The sequence below is a fragment of the Halictus rubicundus genome, unplaced genomic scaffold (genome assembly GCF_050948215.1).
Source record: "Halictus rubicundus isolate RS-2024b unplaced genomic scaffold, iyHalRubi1_principal scaffold1059, whole genome shotgun sequence".
In the NCBI taxonomy this organism is placed as follows: domain Eukaryota; kingdom Metazoa; phylum Arthropoda; class Insecta; order Hymenoptera; family Halictidae; genus Halictus; species Halictus rubicundus.
Window position 1 is genome coordinate 1,846 of NW_027489600.1, and position 24,808 is coordinate 26,653.

Consider the following 24,808-nt stretch of genomic DNA (forward strand, 5'->3'; position numbering starts at 1 on the left):
AGAATATACTAGAATATACGTGAATATACCAGAATATACAAGAATATAGCAGAATATTCCAGAACATACCAGAATATACGATAATATTACTAGAATATAGAAGAATATACGAGAATATACCTGAATATACCAGAATATACCATAATATTCCTAGAATATAGAAGAATATATAAGAATATACCTGAATATACCTGAATATACTAGAATATACCAGAATATACCAGAATATACTTGAATATACTAGAATGTAGCAGAATATACCTGAATATACCATAATATTACTAGAATATAGATGAATGTATGAGAATATACCTGAATATACCTGAATATACAAGAATATACTAGAATATACCATAATATTACTAGAATATAGAAGAATATACGAGAATATACCAGAATATACTAGAATATAGCAGAATATACTAGAATATAGCAGAATATACTAGAATATACGTGAATATACCAGAATATTCCAGAATATACCAGAATATACGATAATATTACTAGAATATAGAAGAATATACGAGAATATACCTGAATATACTAGAATATACTAGAATATACCAGAATATACCAGAATATACCATAATATTACTAGAATATAGAAGAATATATCAGAATATACCTGAATATACCTGAATATACTAGAATATAACAGAATATACCAGAATATACTTGAATATACCAGAATATACCATAATATTACTCGAATATAGAAGAATATACGAGAGAATATAGCAGAATATACTAGAATATAGCAGAATATACTAGAATATACGAGAATATAGAAGAATATACCAGAATATACCATAATATTACTAGAATATTGAAGAATATACGAGTTATATACCAGAATATACTAGAATATAGCAGAATATACTAGAATATACGAGAATATACCAGAATATACTAGAATATAGCAGAATATACTACAATATAGCAGGATATACTAGAATATACGTGAATATACCAGAATATACAAGAATATAGCAGAATATTCCAGAATATACCAGAATATACGATAATTGTTTAGTCGTGCACCTTTTGAGTGGTGCAGCTGGTGCAAGGAACACTCTTGTGCGTGTCGGTTTGCACTTTCGACTCTGATATTAACAGAGCCGAAGAAATAAAAAGAAGTACGCGGATTTGGTGGTGGACTACGACTCTACGGTTGCTCGGAGGAGTAGTGGTTTATTCGAGGCTACTTGGTTGACTGGTCTTGTCGTCTCTTGTCTCTTTGCAGCTAGTCTCGGTGTGGGTGGGGTCTAAGAATCTCTGTCTTCTAATTTGTTCGTGATTGGTTGACGCCTACTATTGCCAGAGGGAGGGTGACCTTGTGCCGAGATGGCCGCGTGGTACCCTCACTCGATGGGTCCGGAAAGGCGTTATAAACCTGGGCCCGGTAGGGTGTTGTAAATTTTGTCCCGGGCCGCTACCATAAATGCTAGTGCATTACAAACGTGGTAGACTGGAGGTAGGCCGAAGTCTGCCACCCAGATGTTTGTTTCGTCTTGTGACGGAACATGCCGCCCCCCTTGAACGGTCACGTTCGAAATTTCGATACTTGTATAGAGACTTGACAGGATTTCGAGACTCTCTTGTACCCACAGGAGACCAGCTACAACGGTTATGATTGATAGCGCAGAAGTATAGTGCCGCAGCTTAGTGCTAATTAATCCTAGTACTATAAAATAGATATGTACAATGCATTACGTCTAGAGTTTTCGGCTATATAGTCTAAATTGTATATATGTTTGCCAAGCACGCGTTAGTATTGTTATGTATGCTAAATAGAACCTATAGAATAATATATACATATGAATGTGTACGTGTTGACGTGATTGGATTTTTACACTTTATACAAGATCAATTGGCAACGGGCAGATTTTTTTTATGGATCGTTTATAAATTCCGCTCGCAGATTTGACAGTCACGACGCGAACTACGTTGTCTCCTCCAGGGTGTACTTCCAATACTCGTCCAATTGGCCACCGCATTGAAGGTAGTCCTTCATCTCGGATAAGGACTAGATCGTTGACCCTCAGATTGTTGCTTCCTCCTTGTTTCCATTTTGTACGGATGTTTATCTCGTTCAAATATTCCTTGTGCCATCTGGCCCAAAAATGCTGCTTCATTTGTTGAGTATGTTGCCATAGCGACAATCGATTGGAGGGTGTACCACTTAGATTTTGCTCAGGTAACGAGGTAAGAGACTCACCGATGAGGAAGTGGGCTGGTGTCAACGTTTGCAGGTCATTGGGATCGGGTGACAAGGGAGTTAGAGGTCGGGAGTTTAAGATGCCTTCGATCTCAATTACGTACGTGTTTAATTGTTCGTACGTCAGTAGAGTATCACCGACTGTGCGTATCAGATGATGCTTCAATGATTTTACCGCAGCCTCCCAAAGGCCACCGAAGTGAGGTGACTGAGGAGGAGATAAATGCCACTCTACGGTTTGCGATGTTAGATATTGTTGTATTTGTTTTTTATAATTTTGGGAATTGAACAGTTCTGATAGTAGGTTTTTCGCTCCTATAAAATTCGTTCCATTGTCGGAATATACGTTTTTTGGTTTGCCGCGTCTCGATGAGAATCTTTTGAATGCTGCTAGAAATGCTTCGGTAGTAAGATCACTGGCTAGTTCTAAATGAACCGCCTTTGTTAGAAAACATACAAAGACCGCGACGTAGACCTTTAATCGTTTTTGGTTTCGGAAACGTTTTTCCTTGACGAATAGTGGCCCACAGTAATCAATGCCAACGTTTTCAAACGGTCGAGCGGGTATTACCCGATCCTTGGGAAGGTCGGCCATCAGGTAGTCCGGGGAATTTCGTGGGTTGGCCTTGAAACATCGTATACACTTCCGAATAATGAAACGGGTAGTATTTTTGCCATCAATGGGCCAGTACCGTTGTCGTACCGAATATAGTGTACCTTGTACCCCCGCGTGCATATTATTGACGTGCTCTTGTTGTAAAATCAACGACGTGATGCGATTTGATTTTGGTAGCAGAATGGGATGTTTTTGTCCGTATTTGATTTTTGCATTCCTAAGCCTACCTCCAACGCGCATAATACCATCGGAATCAATGAAGGGGTTTAAGCTGGTTAGTTTTGAGCTCTTGTCTATTGCGATACCCTGTGTCAATTGCTTCAATTCCTTGTTAAATTGTTGGGCCTGTATTGACTTTATTATGCGGTTGTGCGATTGTCGTAACTCTGTAATAGATAGTTCCCCGGTATATTTGCTTCGAAATCGTAAACAGTATGCAACTACTCTCAATAGCCTTGAAAATGATGAAAATTTATCGAATAGTTGCGTCTTATTATCCGTATTCGCTATTAGTACCACGGTAGTGCGTTGTTCCGGAATTTCTATTGGGAGTATGGGGTTGTGCGGCCAAGAAGCTTCGGGTTGTACTAGCCAAGCAGGACCATGTAACCAATTATGGTTATGTATGAATTGAGATGCTACTTGACCCCGAGAAATGAAATCTGCAGGGTTGTCCGATGATATCACATGTGACCAATCATGTGGTTCTGTGTGCGATTGTATTTCCGCAACGCGATTAGCTACAAACGTTTTTAGTAAGTGCGGAGAGGTATTTATCCAATGTAGCGTTATCGTGGAATCTGTCCATAGTTTGATTTTGTCAAATTTTAGTTTCAACGTATTGGAGATTGATTTGTATAGTTGCACTAACAACGTTGCTGCGCATAGTTCTAGTCGCGGTAATGTTACCGACTTCAACGGTGCGACCTTAGATTTTGCCGAGAGAAGATGCGTTTCTACTCTACCTTCCTCATTTTCGGATCTAATGTAAATGCATGCACCGTAACCCCTTTCGCTTGCGTCTGAAAATCCGTGTAGTTGGAGACGTACCGGGTTTGGTACCATTATATTGCGTTGTACATTGAAATTGTTTAAATTTGGCAATTGTGAAAGAAAATCAATCCACGCGGTATGTATATATTGTGGTACTGATTCGTCCCAATCCAATTTTAGCTTCCACATGTCTTGCATTATAAATTTTGCGATTATAATTACGGGTCCGAGCAAACCTAACGGGTCGAATAACTGAGCTGTTTTTGATAAAATGTCCCGCTTTGTTACTCGATCGGTATTGTGAATGTGGTTTACATTGTATGTGATCGTGTCGGTTTTTGCATTCCAGCAGATGCCTAGCGTCTTTTTTGTTTCAGACGCATTGAAATGTATGGTGTCTGAGGCGGGGTCCAAGTGTTTGGTTAAGGACGGTTGATTTGATGCCCATTGTCTTAAATTGAAACCGCCTAAGCTAAGTAGTAGTTGTAGGTCGTCCCGAAGTTTTTCCGCTTGCTCTATTGTGTTTGCGCCCGTCAGTAAGTCGTCCATATAAAAATCATTCTCGAGTGCCGCGGCGGCTAACGGGTATGAGTGTCCCTCATCCCTTGCTAATTGCTTTAGGGCTCGAACCGCGAGGAACGGCGCGGAGGCCGTTCCGTACGTAACGGTATCCAACGTGAATGTTTTTATGGGTTCATTGGGGTTGTCTCGCCATAAAATTTTTTGAAATTTCGTGTCCTCGGGATGTATTTTAATTTGTCGAAACATCTTTTCTATGTCTGCTGTTAGTACGTATTGGTGGACCCTAAATCTGACTACTAGTTGAAAAAGGTCATCTTGAATGGTCGGACCTGCCAGTAAAGTATCATTGAGAGATAACCCACTGGTAGATTTGGCAGATCCGTCGAACACTACTCGTAGTTTTGTTGTATTGCTGGTGGTTTTTATCACCGCATGGTGCGGTAAATAAAACCCATCGCAATTTGTTGTTTGCTTTGCTGCCGACATGTGACCTAATTTACGGTATTCGTCGATAAATTCCTTGTATTGCTGTTTGAGATTTGAATCGATTTGTAGTCGTCGCTCTAACGCCTGAAAACGTTTTAAGGCACGATTGTAGGTTTCTCCTAACATCTCGGTTTTGTTATTGAAGGGTAATCTAACGATATAACGACCCTGCTCGTCGCGTGTTGTGGTCGTCGCGAAGTATTGTTCACATTGTTTGTCCTCCGCAGATAAATGTCTACGCGGTTCGCATTCCTCTAGATCCCAAAACTTTGTTAGTTGCTCACTTAGTGCGTGATTTGTGATGTGGCAAACCGTTTTTTCCCTTTTTGTTGGCTTTAATTCTACCTGACCAGAAATTACCCAACCTAGTCCTGTCTTTTGAATTACGCCCTTTCCATTTGGTAATCTAATTTGATTCCTGCCTAATAATTTGTAGTACGGATATTCTCCCAATAAAATGTCTATACTAGCTGGCACGTGGAATTCGGGATCTGCAAGTTTTAAGTGGTTCGGTATGGGGATTCCGGACCGATCTATTTGGTAGGACGGTAGTTGGCTCGTAATTTTTGGAACGACTATAAATGCTACTTCTTCGGTGAAGTTGGATGTCCTAGATTTGAATTTAGTTTTTGCATAATACCTAGCTTGACTTTGTTGTTCCCCGAACCCCGAAACCGGCAGAGAGAGGTTGTGTAGTTTTAATTTTAGTGATTTCGCTAGGGTTTCAGTCATAAAATTGGATTGAGAGCAAGAATCGAGTAGCGCTCTACATTGATTTTCCTTGTTTTCACGATTGTAGATGATCACACGTGCGGTAGCTAACAGTGGCTCGGATTGCGCGAGCGAAAGTAGAGACACGGTGTTTGTGGAGGATGCTACGGAGTTCGATACCGTCGCGCGCTCCGTATTTGAAGGCTCGAAATGTAACAGAGTGTTGTGTTTCTTGTTGCATTGTCGACAATTACCTGATCGACATTGAATAGTCGAATGATCAGGTCGGAGACAATTGTGACAAAGCTTATGCTTTCTTAATTCTGCTACCCTATCTTGTGGCTTTAATTGTAAGAATTGTTCGCAATATTGAATGTAATGGCCTTTGGTGCAAACGGGGCAATTGACTTGTGGTCGTACGGTTACGTGTACCTGCCGCGGACGCTCAACGTATCTGGCTACCTGCATTCCGTCCCTAGGTAGGCTTGACGGTATGCAATTTGTTAGGTGCAGGGGTTCCGCGTCGCGAGCAAACTTGTTTAGAAATTTAATCAAATCTTGTATTGTTGGCATCCTATCTTCGTCTACTGAACGCTCCCATTGAAGTCGGGTATGTTTGTCTAGTTTAGCGGTTACAATATAAATGAGCATTTCATGCCAATCCACTGGTTGTTCCAGTGCCCTAAGTGCGTTAATATGCATTTCCACCTTGTCGGTCAACGTGCGTAAAATTTGCAAATTGTGCGAGTGAATTTGTGGGAGCTCGAACAACGCTCGAATGTGAGCTTGTATTATTTTCCGCGGATTGTTAAACCTCCTTTGCAACAGATTCCATGCTACGACATAGTTCTCCTCGGTAGAATTTAGAGATTCTATTATTACAAGCGCGTCACCCCTTAAATAAGATTTTAATAAATGGAATTTATGCACTATTGGAAGCGAGTTGTTGTTGTGCACTAAGTCGGTAAACATGTCGCGAAAACTATTCCATTCTGCTAAGTTACCATCAAATGGCTTAATTTGAATTTTGGGTAGAATACTTTGTGTATTGATGTTAAAGGGCACCGCTGTATTACTATTTGTAGGGTTGTTGGCATTGATTCCCGGTGGCCTTAACGTGCGTCTAATTTTGCGGATTTCTCTGCTGCATTCAAAATAGTTTCCCTCAAACTCTTGGCGAATGTCTTCGTTGTCCAAATTATCTTCTAGGGATTCGATTTCTAGTTGTGTCGCAGCAAAATTAGACGAAATTTCTTCTAATCTCCTTTGAAACTGATCTAACATATCTACATCTTCAGCATCGTCGAACGAACGTACGTTGTTAACTGGTCGCGTTAATTGAGCCTTGTGCGAACCTCGTTGTCTGACAAGCCGTTTCATAGTGTCGGCCATTGTAATTGAGATTGTCGGCGGGTAGTATGGAATCAGAGGAAAGAGAAGGATAGATGAGTCAACCTCTTACCTGGGCAGATCTTGCACCGATCTCCGCAGCTTGTAGTTGGTGAGCGTAGAACCGTCGTCCAGGGGTTGTAGTAGGCCTCCCAATGTGACGTTGTTGGTCTCCGTTGGGATGAACTGTCCACTTGACGCTTCCTTTGCAGCTCCTTGGTGGATGCCGGGAAGGCTTGCCAAAAATGGAATTCCCTTTGCAGATCCTTGGTGGATGCCGGGGAGAGTTGTCGAAGTTGTAGTTCCCGTTGTACCTCCTTGGTGGATGCTGGGAAGAGTTGTCGAAGTTGTAGTTCCCGTTGTAGCTCCTTGGTGGATGCTGGGAAGATGAATCCGCTCTTGGACACTGGACCGTTCCGCCTTGGTGGTGAACCGTCGCTCCAAGGGTGGATCCGGCTCGAAGGACCAATGTTTAGTCGTGCACCTTTTGAGTGGTGCAGCTGGTGCAAGGAACACTCTTGTGCGTGTCGGTTTGCACTTTCGACTCTGATATTAACAGAGCCGAAGAAATAAAAAGAAGTACGCGGATTTGGTGGTGGACTACGACTCTACGGTTGCTCGGAGGAGTAGTGGTTTATTCGAGGCTACTTGGTTGACTGGTCTTGTCGTCTCTTGTCTCTTTGCAGCTAGTCTCGGTGTGGGTGGGGTCTAAGAATCTCTGTCTTCTAATTTGTTCGTGATTGGTTGACGCCTACTATTGCCAGAGGGAGGGTGACCTTGTGCCGAGGTGGCCGCGTGGTACCCTCACTCGATGGGTCCGGAAAGGCGTTATAAACCTGGGCCCGGTAGGGTGTTGTAAATTTTGTCCCGGGCCGCTACCATAAATGCTAGTGCATTACAAACGTGGTAGACTGGAGGTAGGCCGAAGTCTGCCACCCAGATGTTTGTTTCGTCTTGTGACGGACTTATTACTAGAATATAGAAGAATATACGAGAATATACCTGAATATACCTGAATATACTAGAATATGGCAGAATATACCAGAATATACCATAATATTACTAGAATATAGAAGAATATACGAGAATATACCAGAATATACTAGAATATAGCAGAATATACTAGAATATAGCAGAATATACTAGAATATACGAGAATATACCAGAATATACAAGAATATAGCAGAATATTCCAGAATATACCAGAATATACGATAATATTACTAGAATATAGAAGAATATACGAGAATATACCTGAATATACTAGAATATACTAGAATATAGCAGAATATACTAGAATATACCAGAATATACCAGAATACACCAGAATATACAAGAATATAGCAGAATATTCCACAATATACCAGAATATACCATAATAGTACTAGAATATAGAAGAATATACGAGAATATACATGAATAAAGCAGAATATACCAGAATATAGCATAATATTACTAGAATATAGAAGAATATATAAGAATATACCTGAATATACCTGAATATACTAGAATATAGCAGAATATACCAGAATATACTTGAATATACCAGAACATACCGTAATATTACTCGAATATGGAAGAATATACCAGAATATACCATAATATTCCTAGAATATAGAAGAATATACGAGAATATACCAGAATATACTAGAATATACCAGAATATACCATAATATTACTAGAATATAGAAGAATATACGAGAATATACGTGAATATACTAGAATATGCGAGAATATAGAAGAATATATGAGAATATACCTGAATATACCTGAATATACTAGAATATAGCAGAATATACCAGAATATACTTGAATATATCAGAATATACCATAATATTACTAGAATATAGAAGAATATACGAGAATATACGAGAATATACCAGAATATACCAGAATATACTAGAATATAACAGAATATACCAGAATATACTTGAATATACCAGAATATACCATAATATTACTCGAATATGGAAGAATATACGAGAATATACCAGAATATACTAGAAAATAGCAGAATATACTAGAATATACGAGAATATAGCAGAATATTCCAGAATATACCAGAATATACCATAATATTACTAGAATATAGGAGAATATACCAGAATATACTTGAATATACTAGAATATAGCAGAATATACTAGAATATACGAGAATATACCAGAATATACCAGAATATATCATAATATTACTCGAATATAGAAGAATATACGAGAATATACCAGAATATACCAGAATATTACTAGAATATAGACGAATATATGAGAATATACCTGAATATACCTGAATATACTAGAATATGGCAGAATATACCAGAATATACCATAATATTACTAGAATATAGAAGAATATACGAGAATATACCAGAATATACCTGAATATACTAGAATATAGCAGAATATACCAGAATATACTTGAATATATCAGAATATACCATAATATTACTAGAATATAGAAGAATATACGAGAATATACGAGAATATACCAGAATATACCAGAATATACTAGAATATAACAGAATATACCAGAATATACTTGAATATACCAGAATATACCATAATATTACTCGAATATGGAAGAATATACGAGAATATACCAGAATATACTAGAAAATAGCAGAATATACTAGAATATACGAGAATATAGCAGAATATTCCAGAATATACCAGAATATACCATAATATTACTAGAATATAGGAGAATATACCTGAATATACTAGAATATAGCAGAATATACCAGAGTATACTTGAATATACCAGAATATACCATAATATTACTAGAATATAGAAGAATATACTAGAATATAGCAGAATATTCCAGAATATACCAGAATATACGATAATATTACTAGAATATAGAAGAATATACGAGAATATACCTGAATATACTAGAATATACTAGAATGTAGCAGAATATACCTGAATATACCATAATATTACTAGAATATAGATGAATGTATGAGAATATACCTGAATATACCTGAATATACAAGAATATACTAGAATATACCATAATATTACTAGAATATAGAAGAATATACCAGAATATACCATAATATTACTAGTATATTGAAGAATATACGAGTTATATACCAGAATATACTAGAATATACAAGAATATACTAGAATATACGAGAATATACCAGAATATACTAGAATATAGCAGAATATACTAGAATATAGCAGAATATACTAGAATATACGTGAATATACCAGAATATACAAGAATATAGCAGAATATTCCAGAATATACCAGAATATACGATAATATTACTAGAATATAGAAGAATATACGAGAATATACCTGAATATACCGGAATATACTAGAATATGGCAGAATATACCAGAATATACCAGAATATTACTAGAATATAGAAGAATATACGAGAATATACCAGAATATACTAGAATATAGCAGAATATACTAGAATATAGCAGAATATACTAGAATATACGAGAATATACCAGAATATACAAGAATATACCAGAATATTCCAGAATATACTAGAATATAGCAGAATATTCCAGAATATACCATAATATTACTAGAATGTAGAAGAATATACGAGAATATACCAGAATATACTAGAATATAGCAGAATATACTAGAATATAGCAGAATATACTAGAATATACGTGAATATACCAGAATATACAAGAATATAGCAGAAAATTCCAGAACATACCAGAATATACGATAATATTACTAGAATATAGAAGAATATACGAGAATATACCAGAATATACCATAATATTCCTAGAATATAGAAGAATATATAAGAATATACCTGGATATACCTGAATATACTAGAATATACCAGAATATACCAGAATATACTTGAATATACCAGAACATACCATAATATTACTCGAATATAGAAGAATATACGAGAATATACGAGAATATACCAGAATATACCAGAATATACTAGAATATAACAGAATATACCAGAATATACTTGAATATACCAGAATATACCATAATATTACTCGAATATGGAAGAATATACGAGAATATACCAGAATATACTAGAAAATAGCAGAATATACTAGAATATACGAGAATATAGCAGAATATTCCAGAATATACCAGAATATACCATAATATTACTAGAATATAGGAGAATATACCTGAATATACTAGAATATAGCAGAATATACCAGAGTATACTTGAATATACCAGAATATACCATAATATTACTAGAATATAGAAGAATATACAAGAATATAGCAGAATATTCCAGAATATACCAGAATATACGATAATATTACTAGAATATAGAAGAATATACGAGAATATACTTGAATATACTAGAATATACTAGAATGTAGCAGAATATACCTGAATATACCATAATATTACTAGAATATAGATGAATGTATGAGAATATACCTGAATATACCTGAATATACAAGAATATACTAGAATATACCATAATATTACTAGAATATAGAAGAATATACCAGAATATACCATAATATTACTAGTATATTGAAGAATATACGAGTTATATACCAGAATATACTAGAATATACAAGAATATACTAGAATATACGAGAATATACCAGAATATACTAGAATATAGCAGAATATACTAGAATATAGCAGAATATACTAGAATATACGTGAATATACCAGAATATACAAGAATATAGCAGAATATTCCAGAATATACCAGAATATACGATAATATTACTAGAATATAGAAGAATATACGAGAATATACCTGAATATACCGGAATATACTAGAATATGGCAGAATATACCAGAATATACCAGAATATTACTAGAATATAGAAGAATATACGAGAATATACCAGAATATACTAGAATATAGCAGAATATACTAGAATATAGCAGAATATACTAGAATATACGAGAATATACCAGAATATACAAGAATATACCAGAATATTCCAGAATATACTAGAATATAGCAGAATATTCCAGAATATACCATAATATTACTAGAATGTAGAAGAATATACGAGAATATACCAGAATATACTAGAATATAGCAGAATATACTAGAATATAGCAGAATATACTAGAATATACGTGAATATACCAGAATATACAAGAATATAGCAGAATATTCCAGAACATACCAGAATATACGATAATATTACTAGAATATAGAAGAATATACGAGAATATACCAGAATATACCATAATATTCCTAGAATATAGAAGAATATATAAGAATATACCTGGATATACCTGAATATACTAGAATATACCAGAATATACCAGAATATACTTGAATATACCAGAACATACCATAATATTACTCGAATATAGAAGAATATACGAGAATATACCTGAATATACTAGAATATAACAGAATATACCATAATATTACTCGAATATAGCAGAATATACGACAATATACCAGAATATACTAGAAAATAGCAGAATATACTAGAATATAAGAGAATATATCAGAATATTCCAGAATATACCAGAATATACCATAATATTACTAGAATATAGAAGAATATACCAGAATATACTGGAATATACCAGAATATAGCAGAATATACTAGAATATACGAGAATATACCAGAATATACCAGAATATATCATAATATTACTCGAATATAGAAGAATATACGAGAATATACCAGAATATACAAGAATATTACTAGAATATAGAAGAATATATGAGAATATACCTGAATATACCTGAATATACTAGAATATAGAAGAATATACGAGAATATACCTGAATATACTAGAATATACTAGAATATAGCAGAATATACCAGAATATACCATAATATTCCTAGAATATAGAAGAATATATAAGAATATACCTGGATATACCTGAATATACTAGAATATACCAGAATATACCAGAATATACTTGAATATACCAGAACATACCATAATATTACTCGAATATAGAAGAATATACGAGAATATACCTGAATATACTAGAATATAACAGAATATACCATAATATTACTCGAATATAGCAGAATATACGACAATATACCAGAATATACTAGAAAATAGCAGAATATACTAGAATATACGAGAACATACCAGAATATACCAGAATATATCATAATATTACTCGAATATAGAAGAATATAGAAGAATATACCAGAATATGCAAGAATATTACTAGAATATAGAAGAATATATGAGAATATACCTGAATATACCTGAATATACTAGAATATAGCAGAATATACCAGAATATACTTGAATATATCAGAATATACCATAATATTACTAGAATATAGAAGAATATACGAGAATATACGAGAATATACCAGAATATACCAGAATATACTAGAATATAACAGAATATACCAGAATATACTTGAATATACCAGAATATACCATAATATTACTCGAATATGGAAGAATATACGAGAATATACCAGAATATACTAGAAAATAGCAGAATATACTAGAATATACGAGAATATACCTGAATATACTAGAATATACTAGAATATAGCAGAATATACCAGAATATACCATAATATTACTAGAATATAGAAGAATATATCAGAATATACCTGAATATACCTGAATATACTAGAATATAGCAGAATATACCAGAGTATACTTGAATATACCAGAATATACCATAATATTACTAGAATATAGAAGAATATACGAGAATATACGAGAATATACCAGAATATAACAGAATATACTAGAATATAACAGAACATACCAGAATATACTTGAATATACCAGAATATACCATAATATTACTCGAATATGGAAGAATATACGAGAATATACCAGAATATACTAGAAAATAGAAGAATATACTAGAATATACGAGAATATAGCAGAATATTCCAGAATATACCAGAATATACCATAATATTACTAGAATATAGGAGAATATACCAGAATATACTTGAATATACTAGAATATAGCAGAACATACTAGAATATAACAGAACATACCAGAATATACTTGAATATACCAGAATATACCATAATATTACTCGAATATGGAAGAATATACGAGAATATACCAGAATATACAAGAAAATAGCAGAATATACTAGAATATACGAGAATATAGCAGAATATTCCAGAATATACCAGAATATACCATAATATTACTAGAATATAGGAGAATATACCAGAATATACTGGAATATACCAGAATATAGCAGAATATACTAGAATATACGAGAACATACCAGAATATACCAGAATATATCATAATATTACTCGAATATAGAAGAATATAGAAGAATATACCAGAATATGCAAGAATATTACTAGAATATAGAAGAATATATGAGAATATACCTGAATATACCTGAATATACTAGAATATAGCAGAATATACCAGAATATACTTGAATATATCAGAATATACCATAATATTGATAGAATATAGAAGAATATACGAGAATATACGAGAATATACCAGAATATACCAGAATATACTAGAATATAACAGAATATACCAGAATATACTTGAATATACCAGAATATACCATAATATTACTCGAATATGGAAGAATATACGTGAAATGTTTTGTGTCGGTATGTTTAATAAATGCGAGTTTTGTGACAATGTTCGTTTATTTTCAAACAATACACGGCACTATCACCTGCCGAATTAACCTTAGGTAATTGGTTATATTAGGAACAGTGGTCGCAGTGTGGAAATTGACGGACTATGTGCGTTTTAAAAATCGTGTAGATGCGCGAGTGTTTCTGTGTTCTGTTTGCTTAAGATGCGCGGATGATTCTGAGGGTTCTGAATGCTTCAGATGCGCGGATGATTCTGATCTTGCTGTTCCGAGGTCCGCTCTCTCGTCAACTCGTCTAACGAGGAAATTCGTAGGCATAGGCCCAATTTTGGGGGAAAAGGCACCCCATTCGTCACTTAGACTGTAGGAGGAGGGTCTTCTTCTCGTGGTGGAGGTGGAAGCTCCTCCTCAGCCGAAAATGGGAAATCTCGAAAAATGCGTGTTTTAAGGACCTCGGAACAGCGCGTCTGTTTTTCGGCCTGAGTGGCCTTCGAAATTTATGGCCTGCGTGGCCCGCGTGCTGGCTGGCCCAAGTGGGCCGAACGTGGTTTATTACCCCCTTGGTCTGAGTACGCTCACGAAACCAAGGGGATGCGATCTTAGGCTCGAACCCGAGCGTGTCTCGATAGACACAACCCAGGTGCCCTTGTGAAATATGACCTGTGAGGCCTGGCCATGCGACGCAAGGACTGCGTTTCCTTGGCCGCTGCGTGCTACGGACAACGGCCCGTTGTAGTCCGAATTCGGGACCCTCGCGTACCTCGCGATCGGTACTCGAAACGAGAGTCTAACGAATTGACTTTATGGCCACTTTTCCAATGCTGTCAGCTTAAACCCTCGAGTGCACGTTTTCGACATTTCGAGGACTAAGCATTCTTCTAAGTAAACGAAGGACAGCAAATAATCGGAAAAGGGCCTCTAAACAAATACGTGAAATCGAACATGCTCCCCCCGTTGAATGATACAGTCATTCAAGAATATAACATGATATAATGCGAGTAATAGCACAAACGAAATGTGTGGATTATATGATGCGAAGTTGAAACGCAAAAAGTACTGTGAATATAACGCGAGTAAAATTAAGAATAAGACGCGACTTGAAAAATAAAGAAGATACGCGTCTAAAACTAAACATACAATGTACGAAACCGATATGTAACGAAATATGCGAATCATATAATGCGAAGTTGGAACGTAAGTAGTGTGAATATAATGCGAGTAAAATTAATAGTAAGGCGCAACTTAAATTTAAAAAAGATACGCGTGTAGAACTAGATAAATAATGCGCGCAATTAATATAAAATGATCAATACGAAAAATGTGCGAACTAATGCTAACGAAACCTTATCTGATAAGGAAAGGGTAAGTGTGACAATTTTAGTCTAACGGAAGTGGTGCAATTTGCTTAACATTCCGCTTATAAATGCCGTTAATGGTTTTAACGGAGACTGCGCGAGTGATGCCGTCCCTGCCAGGATGAATTTCCTCGACTCGTCCTAGACTCCAGCTCATCGGTGGTAGATGGTCATCTTTGAGGACCACGATCGTCCCCACCTGGATGCTGTGCTCGCCCCTGGTCCATTTTGCGCGTACATTAAGATGGTGGATGTATTCCTTTGACCACCTAATCCAGAAGTCTTGTTTGACTTTCTGAATGTGTTGCCATTTTGACAACCGATTGGTCGAGGTTTCGGTGAAATCGACCTCTGGCAGACTTGTCAACGCGGAACCAATCAATAAATGGCCAGGAGTAAGAGCTGAGGGATCATTGGGATCGGAAGACAACGGTGTTAACGGACGGGAATTCAGGATTGCCTCGATTTCCGTTACAAAAGTGTTAAATTGTTCGAGCGTAAACAGTTCCTCGCCCACTACGCGTTTGAGATGATGTTTAAAAGATTTAACCGCAGCTTCCCAGAGTCCGCCGAAATGAGGAGAGAGTGCGGGTATGAAATGCCAAGTAATATCTTTGTCCGTTAGAAAGCGTCTAGCCTTTTCATCCTCTTGCAGAACTCTGAGAAGCTCGATTATCTCATTATTGGCACCGACAAAATTTGTACCATTATCGGAATATACATTTTTGCAAATTCCGCGCCGTGCGATAAATCTTTTAAAAGCTGCTAAAAATGCTTCCGTGGTCAGATCACCAACCACCTCAAGGTGTACTGCCTTGGATGAAAAACAAATAAAGACTGCGACGTATATCTTTATTCGGGTGCGGTTTCGGTACTGACGTTCCTTTATATAAAAAGGGCCGCAATAATCGACGCCTGTGTTGATAAATGGTCGATTTTCTGTGACTCGATGTGTGGGAAGATTGCCCATTATGTACTTGGTGGTAGGTGGGTTGACCCGGAAACATTTGACACAGTTGCGAATTATTTTGCGTGTTGTGTTTTTACCATCAATCGGCCAATACGATTGACGGACGTTGTACAATGTTGCGGTTAAACCAGAATGCATATTATTAACGTGAGCGTCGCGTATGATTAATTCCGTTATGAAATTATTCTTCGGCAAAAGAATCGGATGCTTCTGGTTGAAATTGAGATTTGAATTTTGGAGGCGACCTCCTACGCGTAAAAGCCCATTCTCATCAAGAAACGGAGTTAAACAAAGTAATTTACTTTTGGTACTCAATGCGTGTCCGGATTTGAGATCATTCAATTCTTCTCGAAATGCTGTTTCTTGCGTCAATTTAATGATCTTATTATTTGCGCGATTAATTTCTGATACAGTAATTGGACCGTGACAACGGCCTTTAGGTAAAAATCGTAAGCAATATGAGATTATCCTACGAAGTCGCCTGATGCATGAACATCGTTCAAGAATTTCCTGTGCGTTTATGACTGTAGAAGTAAAACATGTGATTTTGCGTAATTCTGGTATTGCATTGGGTACTTCGACACACGATTCCGGCCATAATGATTCATCGTATGCAAGCCATTCTGGTCCGAATTGCCAGAAATTATTTTTGATCAATTCCCGAGCTGTGATACCCCGAGATAATAAGTCTGCGGGGTTGTCACCAGATCTGACGTGTCGCCATGCCTTAATGTTTGTTTTATTTTGGATTTCCGCGACGCGATTCGCGACAAAGGTTTTAAGTGTGTTCGGAGATCGCAACAGCCAATGCAACACGATCGTGGAGTCGGTCCAAAAAATCGTTTTTAAATGCGTGTGATTAATTGCGTCTTTTACTGCACAATACAAGTTCGCGAGCAAAGTGGCACCGCAAAGTTCTAAACGTGCGAGGCTAACGGTCTTTAATGGCGCAACGCGTGATTTTGCGCAAAGAAGACTTGATTTTATATTTCCGGATTTATCTATTGTGCGTATGTAAATACTAGCCCCGTACGCGCGTTCGCTGGCGTCACAGAAGCCATGCAATTCGATTGTTCTGACTGAACTCTGCGCGACGTGTCGTTTAAATGTTACAGTTGTGAGTGATTTTAATTGAGTTTGGTATGTGGACCATTCCTGTTGTATGGCCATGGGCAATGACTCATCCCAATCTACCTTGAGTTGCCAGAGTTGCTGCATAAGAATTTTTGCAACAACTATTACTGGCCCAAGGAGACCCAAAGGATCGAAAATTTTCGCGATGGTAGATAAGATTGTGCGTTTTGTGTGTGTTTCGTTATTGTTAACATTCACTGAATAACTAAATGAATCTGTGTGCGGATTCCATGACACTCCCAAGGTTTTGACTGTTTCGTCACCGAAAAACTTGGGATGTACTTGCTCTTCAGAGAGATCCGATAAAAGACGAGGATCATTTGATACCCATTGGCGGATATTTAATCCTCCTCGTTTGAGTAAACAAATGATCTCGTTTCGTAATTTTTGCGCGTCTTTGTATGTGGCGGCTCCGGTCAAGAGATCATCTACATAGATGTCCCGTTTAATGACTTCGGAAGCCGCGCCGTAATTGTGTGATTCATCGATCGCTAATTGCTGAAGGCATCGCGTGGCTAAGTATGGAGCAGAGGATAGTCCGAATGTAATTGTTTTCAATTCGTAAGTTGCGATTTCGTTTTGTTCGTTCCTCCATAAAATTCTTTGGTACGCGCGGTCTTCTGGACGTACTAGAAACTGTCTGTACATTTTCTCTATGTCGCCAGTCAGAACAAACGAATGCATGCGGAACCGAAGAAGTAAACAAAAAATATCGTCCTGTATGGTTGGACCAGTCAGAAGTGCGTTATTTAACGAGTATCCGGTGGTCGATTTGGCCGATCCATCGAAGACCACTCGAACCTTCGTCGTTGTGCTTGTCGGCTTTATTACCGCGTGATGTGGCAGGTAGAATCCGTCCGAAATGTCAGGTGTTTCTACCTGACTCATGTGACCCAATGACAGATATTCGTTGATTACTTTTGTATATTCGGTTCGTAAATCTGAGTTGTGTGTAAGTTTTCGTTCCAGCGATAGGAATCGATTTAATGCGCGCGTACGGGATTCGCCTAGATTTTGTTTGTATTGATTAAACGGAAGCGCGACGACGTATCTTCCGGTTTTGTTGCGTGAAAATGTGCGTTTAAAATGTGCCTCGCATTCCTCTTCCTCCGGTGTGAGATGAGGATGCGACGGACCTTCTTCGATTTGCCAGAATTTGGTTAGATCGAAGTTGACATTATTTACTAATGTAGTGCGTGTGTTTCTTGCCAGGTGAATAGGAGCACTCCCCCCGATGATCCATCCTAACTGCGTTTTTTGGAGGATCAAATCGGAATTATCTCGCGTTGATAATTTAACCTGACCAATGCTGAGACACGATATCGTCGGTCCCGTCCCAATCAGCATGTCGATTGGAGCCGGCCGATGGAAATGCGGATCTGCTAATTTTATATTATGCGGAATTTGAATTTTTGTCCTATCAATTTGACAATCGGGTAAATGACTGGCAATTCTAGGTATTATGAAAAAACTGAGTGTGCGATTAAAATTTGTTATCCGAGAGACAATTTTCAATTTGACAATCCGATTCGTTACAGTGTTTAAATCGTTCAAAGCTTCGATGGTTACACTTTGTTCGTGCGTTTGTAGGTTTAATTTTTTCGCTAAATCGGACGTGATGAAGTTTGCGTTGGAGCAAGTGTCTAACAAGGTTCTACATTCGATTGGTTTTTTGTCTTTGTCTATTGCGTGAACTATGGCCGTAGCCATCAAACCGTGTGTTGAACCGTCTGTGATAAGCGAAGTGATGTGATTGTTTAATTGATGTGTAATATCGAAGCGAGTAACTAGTCATGGATCGGTGTTTTCTGTTGACGTGGTGTCATCGCGAGATTCTAATTTTGGTCTGTCGGATTTCCGATCCAAATGCAAATGTGTGTTATGCGGTAGGTTGCATTTTTTGCATCTGCCACCGCGACATGTATTGTGCGAATGTCCCGGTTTTAGGCAATTGTAGCATAAATTTGACTTGCGAACTAACTCAATGCGTTTTTCTACAGATGCATCTAAAAACGATTTACATTGAAATGCTGCGTGCGATCCCGATTTACAGATTCCACACGTTGGGAATTGTATTGCGGTGTTGAAAACCCGCCGGACTGATCTTGGCGAAGGCGGTGGCGAATTACGTTTAGGTGGATTGTATTTTGCGCGATTATTGTTAGAGTGTGATTTTTGATATGTGTTTTCTTGTCTCTGGTGATTATTCGTTAGTTTTTTGCGTTCCCACGTTTTCCGCGTTTCCTTGCCCATACGCGAAATGAGGATGCTAGTTAGAAGATCATTCGCGATATCTTCCTTTTTCCGTCCTAACGCTTCGAGTGATCGAATGTGAAGTTGCATGTAGTTTGCAAGATCACGAATTGATTCTGATGAATCGTTTGACATCGCGGGTGTGTCGCGTAAAAGAGCCGCGTGTCGAAGTACCAATGCGCGTTTATTGTCGTAAATTTCGGTTAAGTGCTTCCAAGCGGCTTCATAGTTTTCATCACTTATCGTGAATGCGCCGATTGCGATTTCGGCCCTTCCCGATAAGGATAATTTCAAGTAATTTAATTTTTGTATATTGCTTAACCCGGTATGTGTGTGAATCATTGTTTGAAACGCGTCCTTAAATGTTACCCAGTGTTCAATTCGCCCGTCGAATTTTGGTAAATCTATCTTTGGCAAATTGACCTGAATAATCTTTGATTCGTCGTGATTGTTTTCAGAAAGCGTGATTTTTGTGTTTGTCGCGAAAGATTCTTGTAATTGAATCGCTGACGCAATGGCGTTGTCATAATTCTCGGTTACCTGTTCTCGTTGCTTATCTAATTCCTCATAATCATCGGACAGCATTGCAAGCTCGTCTTGATGCTGATTGAATTTAGAAAATAGATCTCTTAACCGGCCGATTCTTTCGCGAAGTTTTATGCGTTCTAACGGAGAATCTTTATAACACGCAACAAAGTTGTTCAGGACGGTGATTTGGCCTTTGAAAAATCTACACTTATTGCGTAATGAACCGATTTGTTCGTTTTTGTCGATCGTTTGTTTGCTTGAGGACGCCATTTCGTGAAATCGAGACAGAAAGGAAGTACGATATAAGAAAGGATTTGATTGTGTGCGAATTTGACAAGCCTACCTTGCCGATGACTTCTTTCGCTGTCTCGTTCCTGGTTCCTTGATCCTGGAGAATCAGCAGGCTGGAACTCAGGTCCCCAGTGTTTGTTGATCTCCCGGAAGATGTGTCGCCAACAACAGTACTGGGATGCTGTGAACGCCTCCGGTCCGCTTGCTGCCAGGAGGACGTTGGTTCCCCGATGTTACTGATGTGGCTTCCCCGAAGAGATGGAGATCGTCAAGGCTGACAAATCTCGTGAATGTCCGTTTTACACACACTCCACTAGATCACTGATCCGGCTCGAAGGACCATGAAATGTTTTGTGTCGGTATGTTTAATAAATGCGAGTTTTGTGACAATGTTCGTTTATTTTCAAACAATACACGGCACTATCACCTGCCGAATTAACCTTAGGTAATTGGTTATATTAGGAACAGTGGTCGCAGTGTGGAAATTGACGGACTATGTGCGTTTTAAAAATCGTGTAGATGCGCGAGTGTTTCTGTGTTCTGTTTGCTTAAGATGCGCGGATGATTCTGAGGGTTCTGAATGCTTCAGATGCGCGGATGATTCTGATCTTGCTGTTCCGAGGTCCGCTCTCTCGTCAACTCGTCTAACGAGGAAATTCGTAGGCATAGGCCCAATTTTGGGGGAAAAGGCACCCCATTCGTCACTTAGACTGTAGGAGGAGGGTCTTCTTCTCGTGGTGGAGGTGGAAGCTCCTCCTCAGCCGAAAATGGGAAATCTCGAAAAATGCGTGTTTTAAGGACCTCGGAACAGCGCGTCTGTTTTTCGGCCTGAGTGGCCTTCGAAATTTATGGCCTGCGTGGCCCGCGTGCTGGCTGGCCCAAGTGGGCCGAACGTGGTTTATTACCCCCTTGGTCTGAGTACGCTCACGAAACCAAGGGGATGCGATCTTAGGCTCGAACCCGAGCGTGTCTCGATAGACACAACCCAGGTGCCCTTGTGAAATATGACCTGTGAGGCCTGGCCATGCGACGCAAGGACTGCGTTTCCTTGGCCGCTGCGTGCTACGGACAACGGCCCGTTGTAGTCCGAATTCGGGACCCTCGCGTACCTCGCGATCGGTACTCGAAACGAGAGTCTAACGAATTGACTTTATGGCCACTTTTCCAATGCTGTCAGCTTAAACCCTCGAGTGCACGTTTTCGACATTTCGAGGACTAAGCATTCTTCTAAGTAAACGAAGGACAGTAAATAATCGGAAAAGGGCCTCTAAACAAATACGTGAAATCGAACAATACGAGAATATACCAGAATATACTAGAAAATAGCAGAATATACTAGAATATACGAGAATATAGCAGAATATTCCAGAATATACCAGAATATACCATAATATTACTAGAATATAGGAGAATATACCAGAATATACTTGAATATACTAGAATATAGCAGAATATACTAGAATATACGAGAATATACCAGAATATACCAGAATATATCATAATATTACTCGAATATAGAAGAATATACGAGAATATACCAGAATATACCAGAATATTACTAGAATATAGACGAATATATGAGAATATACCTGAATATACCTGAATATACTAGAATATGGCAGAATATACCAGAATATACCATAATATTACTAGAATATAGAAGAATATACGAGAATATACCAGAATATACTAGAATATGGCAGAATATTCCAGAATATACCAGAATATACGATAATATTACTAGAATATAGAAGAATATACGAGAATATACCTGAATATACTAGAATATACTAGAATGTAGCAGAATATACCTGAATATACGAGAATATAGCAGAATATACCAGAATATACCAGAATATACCAGAATATACCAGAATATTACTAGAATATAGACGAATATATGAGAATATACCTGAATATACCTGAATATACTAGAATGTGGCAGAATATACCAGAATATACCATAATATTACTAGAATATAGAAGAATTTACGAGAATATACCAGAATATACTAGAATATGGCAGAATATTCCAGAATATACCAGAATATACGATAATATTACTAGAATATAGAAGAATATACGAGAATATACCTGAATATACTAGAATATACTAGAATGTAGCAGAATATACCTGAATATACGAGAATATAGCAGAATATTCCAGAATATACCAGAATATACCATAATATTACTAGAATATAGGAGAATATACCAGAATATACTGGAATATACCAGAATATACCTGAATATACTAGAATATACTAGAATATAGCAGAATATACCAGAATATACCATAATATTACTAGAATATAGAAGAATATATCAGAATATACCTGAATATACCTGAATATACTAGAATATAGCAGAATATACCAGAGTATACTTGAATATACCAGAATATACCATAATATTACTAGAATATAGAAGAATATACGAGAATATACCAGAATATACCAGAATATAGCATAATATTACTAGAACATAGAAGAATATACGAGAATATACCAGAATATACTAGAATATAGCAGAATATACCGTAATATTACTCGAATATAGAAGAATATACGGGAATATAACAGAATATACGAGAATATAGCAGAATATTCCAGAATATACCAGAATATACCATAATAGTACTAGAATATAGAAGAATATACGAGAATACACCAGAATAAACAAGAATATAGCAGAATATACCACAATATACCAGAATATACTAGAATATAACAGAATATACCAGAATATACTTGAATATACCAGAATATACCATAATATTACTCGAATATGGAAGAATATACGAGAATATACCAGAATATACAAGAAAATAGCAGAAGATACTAGAATATACGAGAATATAGCAGAATGTTCCAGAATATACCAGAATATACCATAATATTACTAGAATATAGGAGAATATACCAGAATATACTGGAATATACCAGAATATAGCAGAATATACTAGAATATACGAGAATATACCAGAATATACCAGAATATATCATAATATTACTCGAATATAGAAGAATATAGAAGAATATACCAGAATATGCAAGAATATTACTAGAATATAGAAGAATATATGAGAATATACCTGAATATACCTGAATATACTAGAATATAGCAGAATATACCAGAATATACTTGAATATATCAGAATATACCATAATATTACTAGAATATAGAAGAATATACGAGAATATACGAGAATATACCAGAATATACCAGAATATACTAGAATATAACAGAATATACCAGAATATACTTGAATATACCAGAATATACCATAATATTACTCGAATATGGAAGAATATACGAGAATATACCAGAATATACTAGAAAATAGCAGAATATACTAGAATATACGAGAATATAGCAGAATATTCCAGAATATACCAGAATATACCATAATATTACTAGAATATAGGAGAATATACCAGAATATACTTGAATATACTAGAATATAGCAGAATATACTAGAATATACGAGAATATACCAGAATATACCAGAATATATCATAATATTACTCGAATATAGAAGAATATACGAGAATATACCAGAATATACCAGAATATTACTAGAATATAGACGAATATATGAGAATATACCTGAATATACCTGAATATACTAGAATATGGCAGAATATACCAGAATATACCATAATATTACTAGAATATAGAAGAATATACGAGAATATACCAGAATATACGATAATATTACTAGAATATAGAAGAATATACGAGAATATACCTGAATATACTAGAATATACTAGAATGTAGCAGAATATACCTGAATATACCATAATATTACTAGAATA

The 24,808-nt window shown here is 36.6% G+C and overlaps 3 protein-coding genes across 3 annotated transcripts; all 3 read right to left on the reverse strand.

The window, feature by feature from the left end:
* Positions 1 to 1,856: 1,856 nt before the first annotated feature.
* Positions 1,857 to 6,938, reverse strand: LOC143364843 (uncharacterized). Its single transcript, XM_076804955.1, has one exon. The coding sequence runs from the start codon at positions 6,936 to 6,938 to the stop codon at positions 1,857 to 1,859; it is 5,082 nt and encodes a 1,693-aa protein (XP_076661070.1).
* A 58-nt stretch (positions 6,939 to 6,996) lies between these two features.
* Positions 6,997 to 19,627, reverse strand: LOC143364841 (uncharacterized). Its single transcript, XM_076804952.1, has 2 exons — positions 15,869 to 19,627; positions 6,997 to 7,314 (listed from the first exon to the last, which is right to left on the reverse strand). Exons 1-2 carry the CDS (start codon positions 19,625 to 19,627, stop codon positions 6,997 to 6,999), a joined length of 4,077 nt encoding a protein of 1,358 aa, XP_076661067.1.
* Positions 19,628 to 19,708: 81 nt separating this feature from the next.
* Positions 19,709 to 20,968, reverse strand: LOC143364842 (uncharacterized). The gene has a single exon (XM_076804954.1). It carries the CDS (start codon positions 20,966 to 20,968, stop codon positions 19,709 to 19,711), a length of 1,260 nt encoding a protein of 419 aa, XP_076661069.1.
* Positions 20,969 to 24,808: the final 3,840 nt, after the last annotated feature.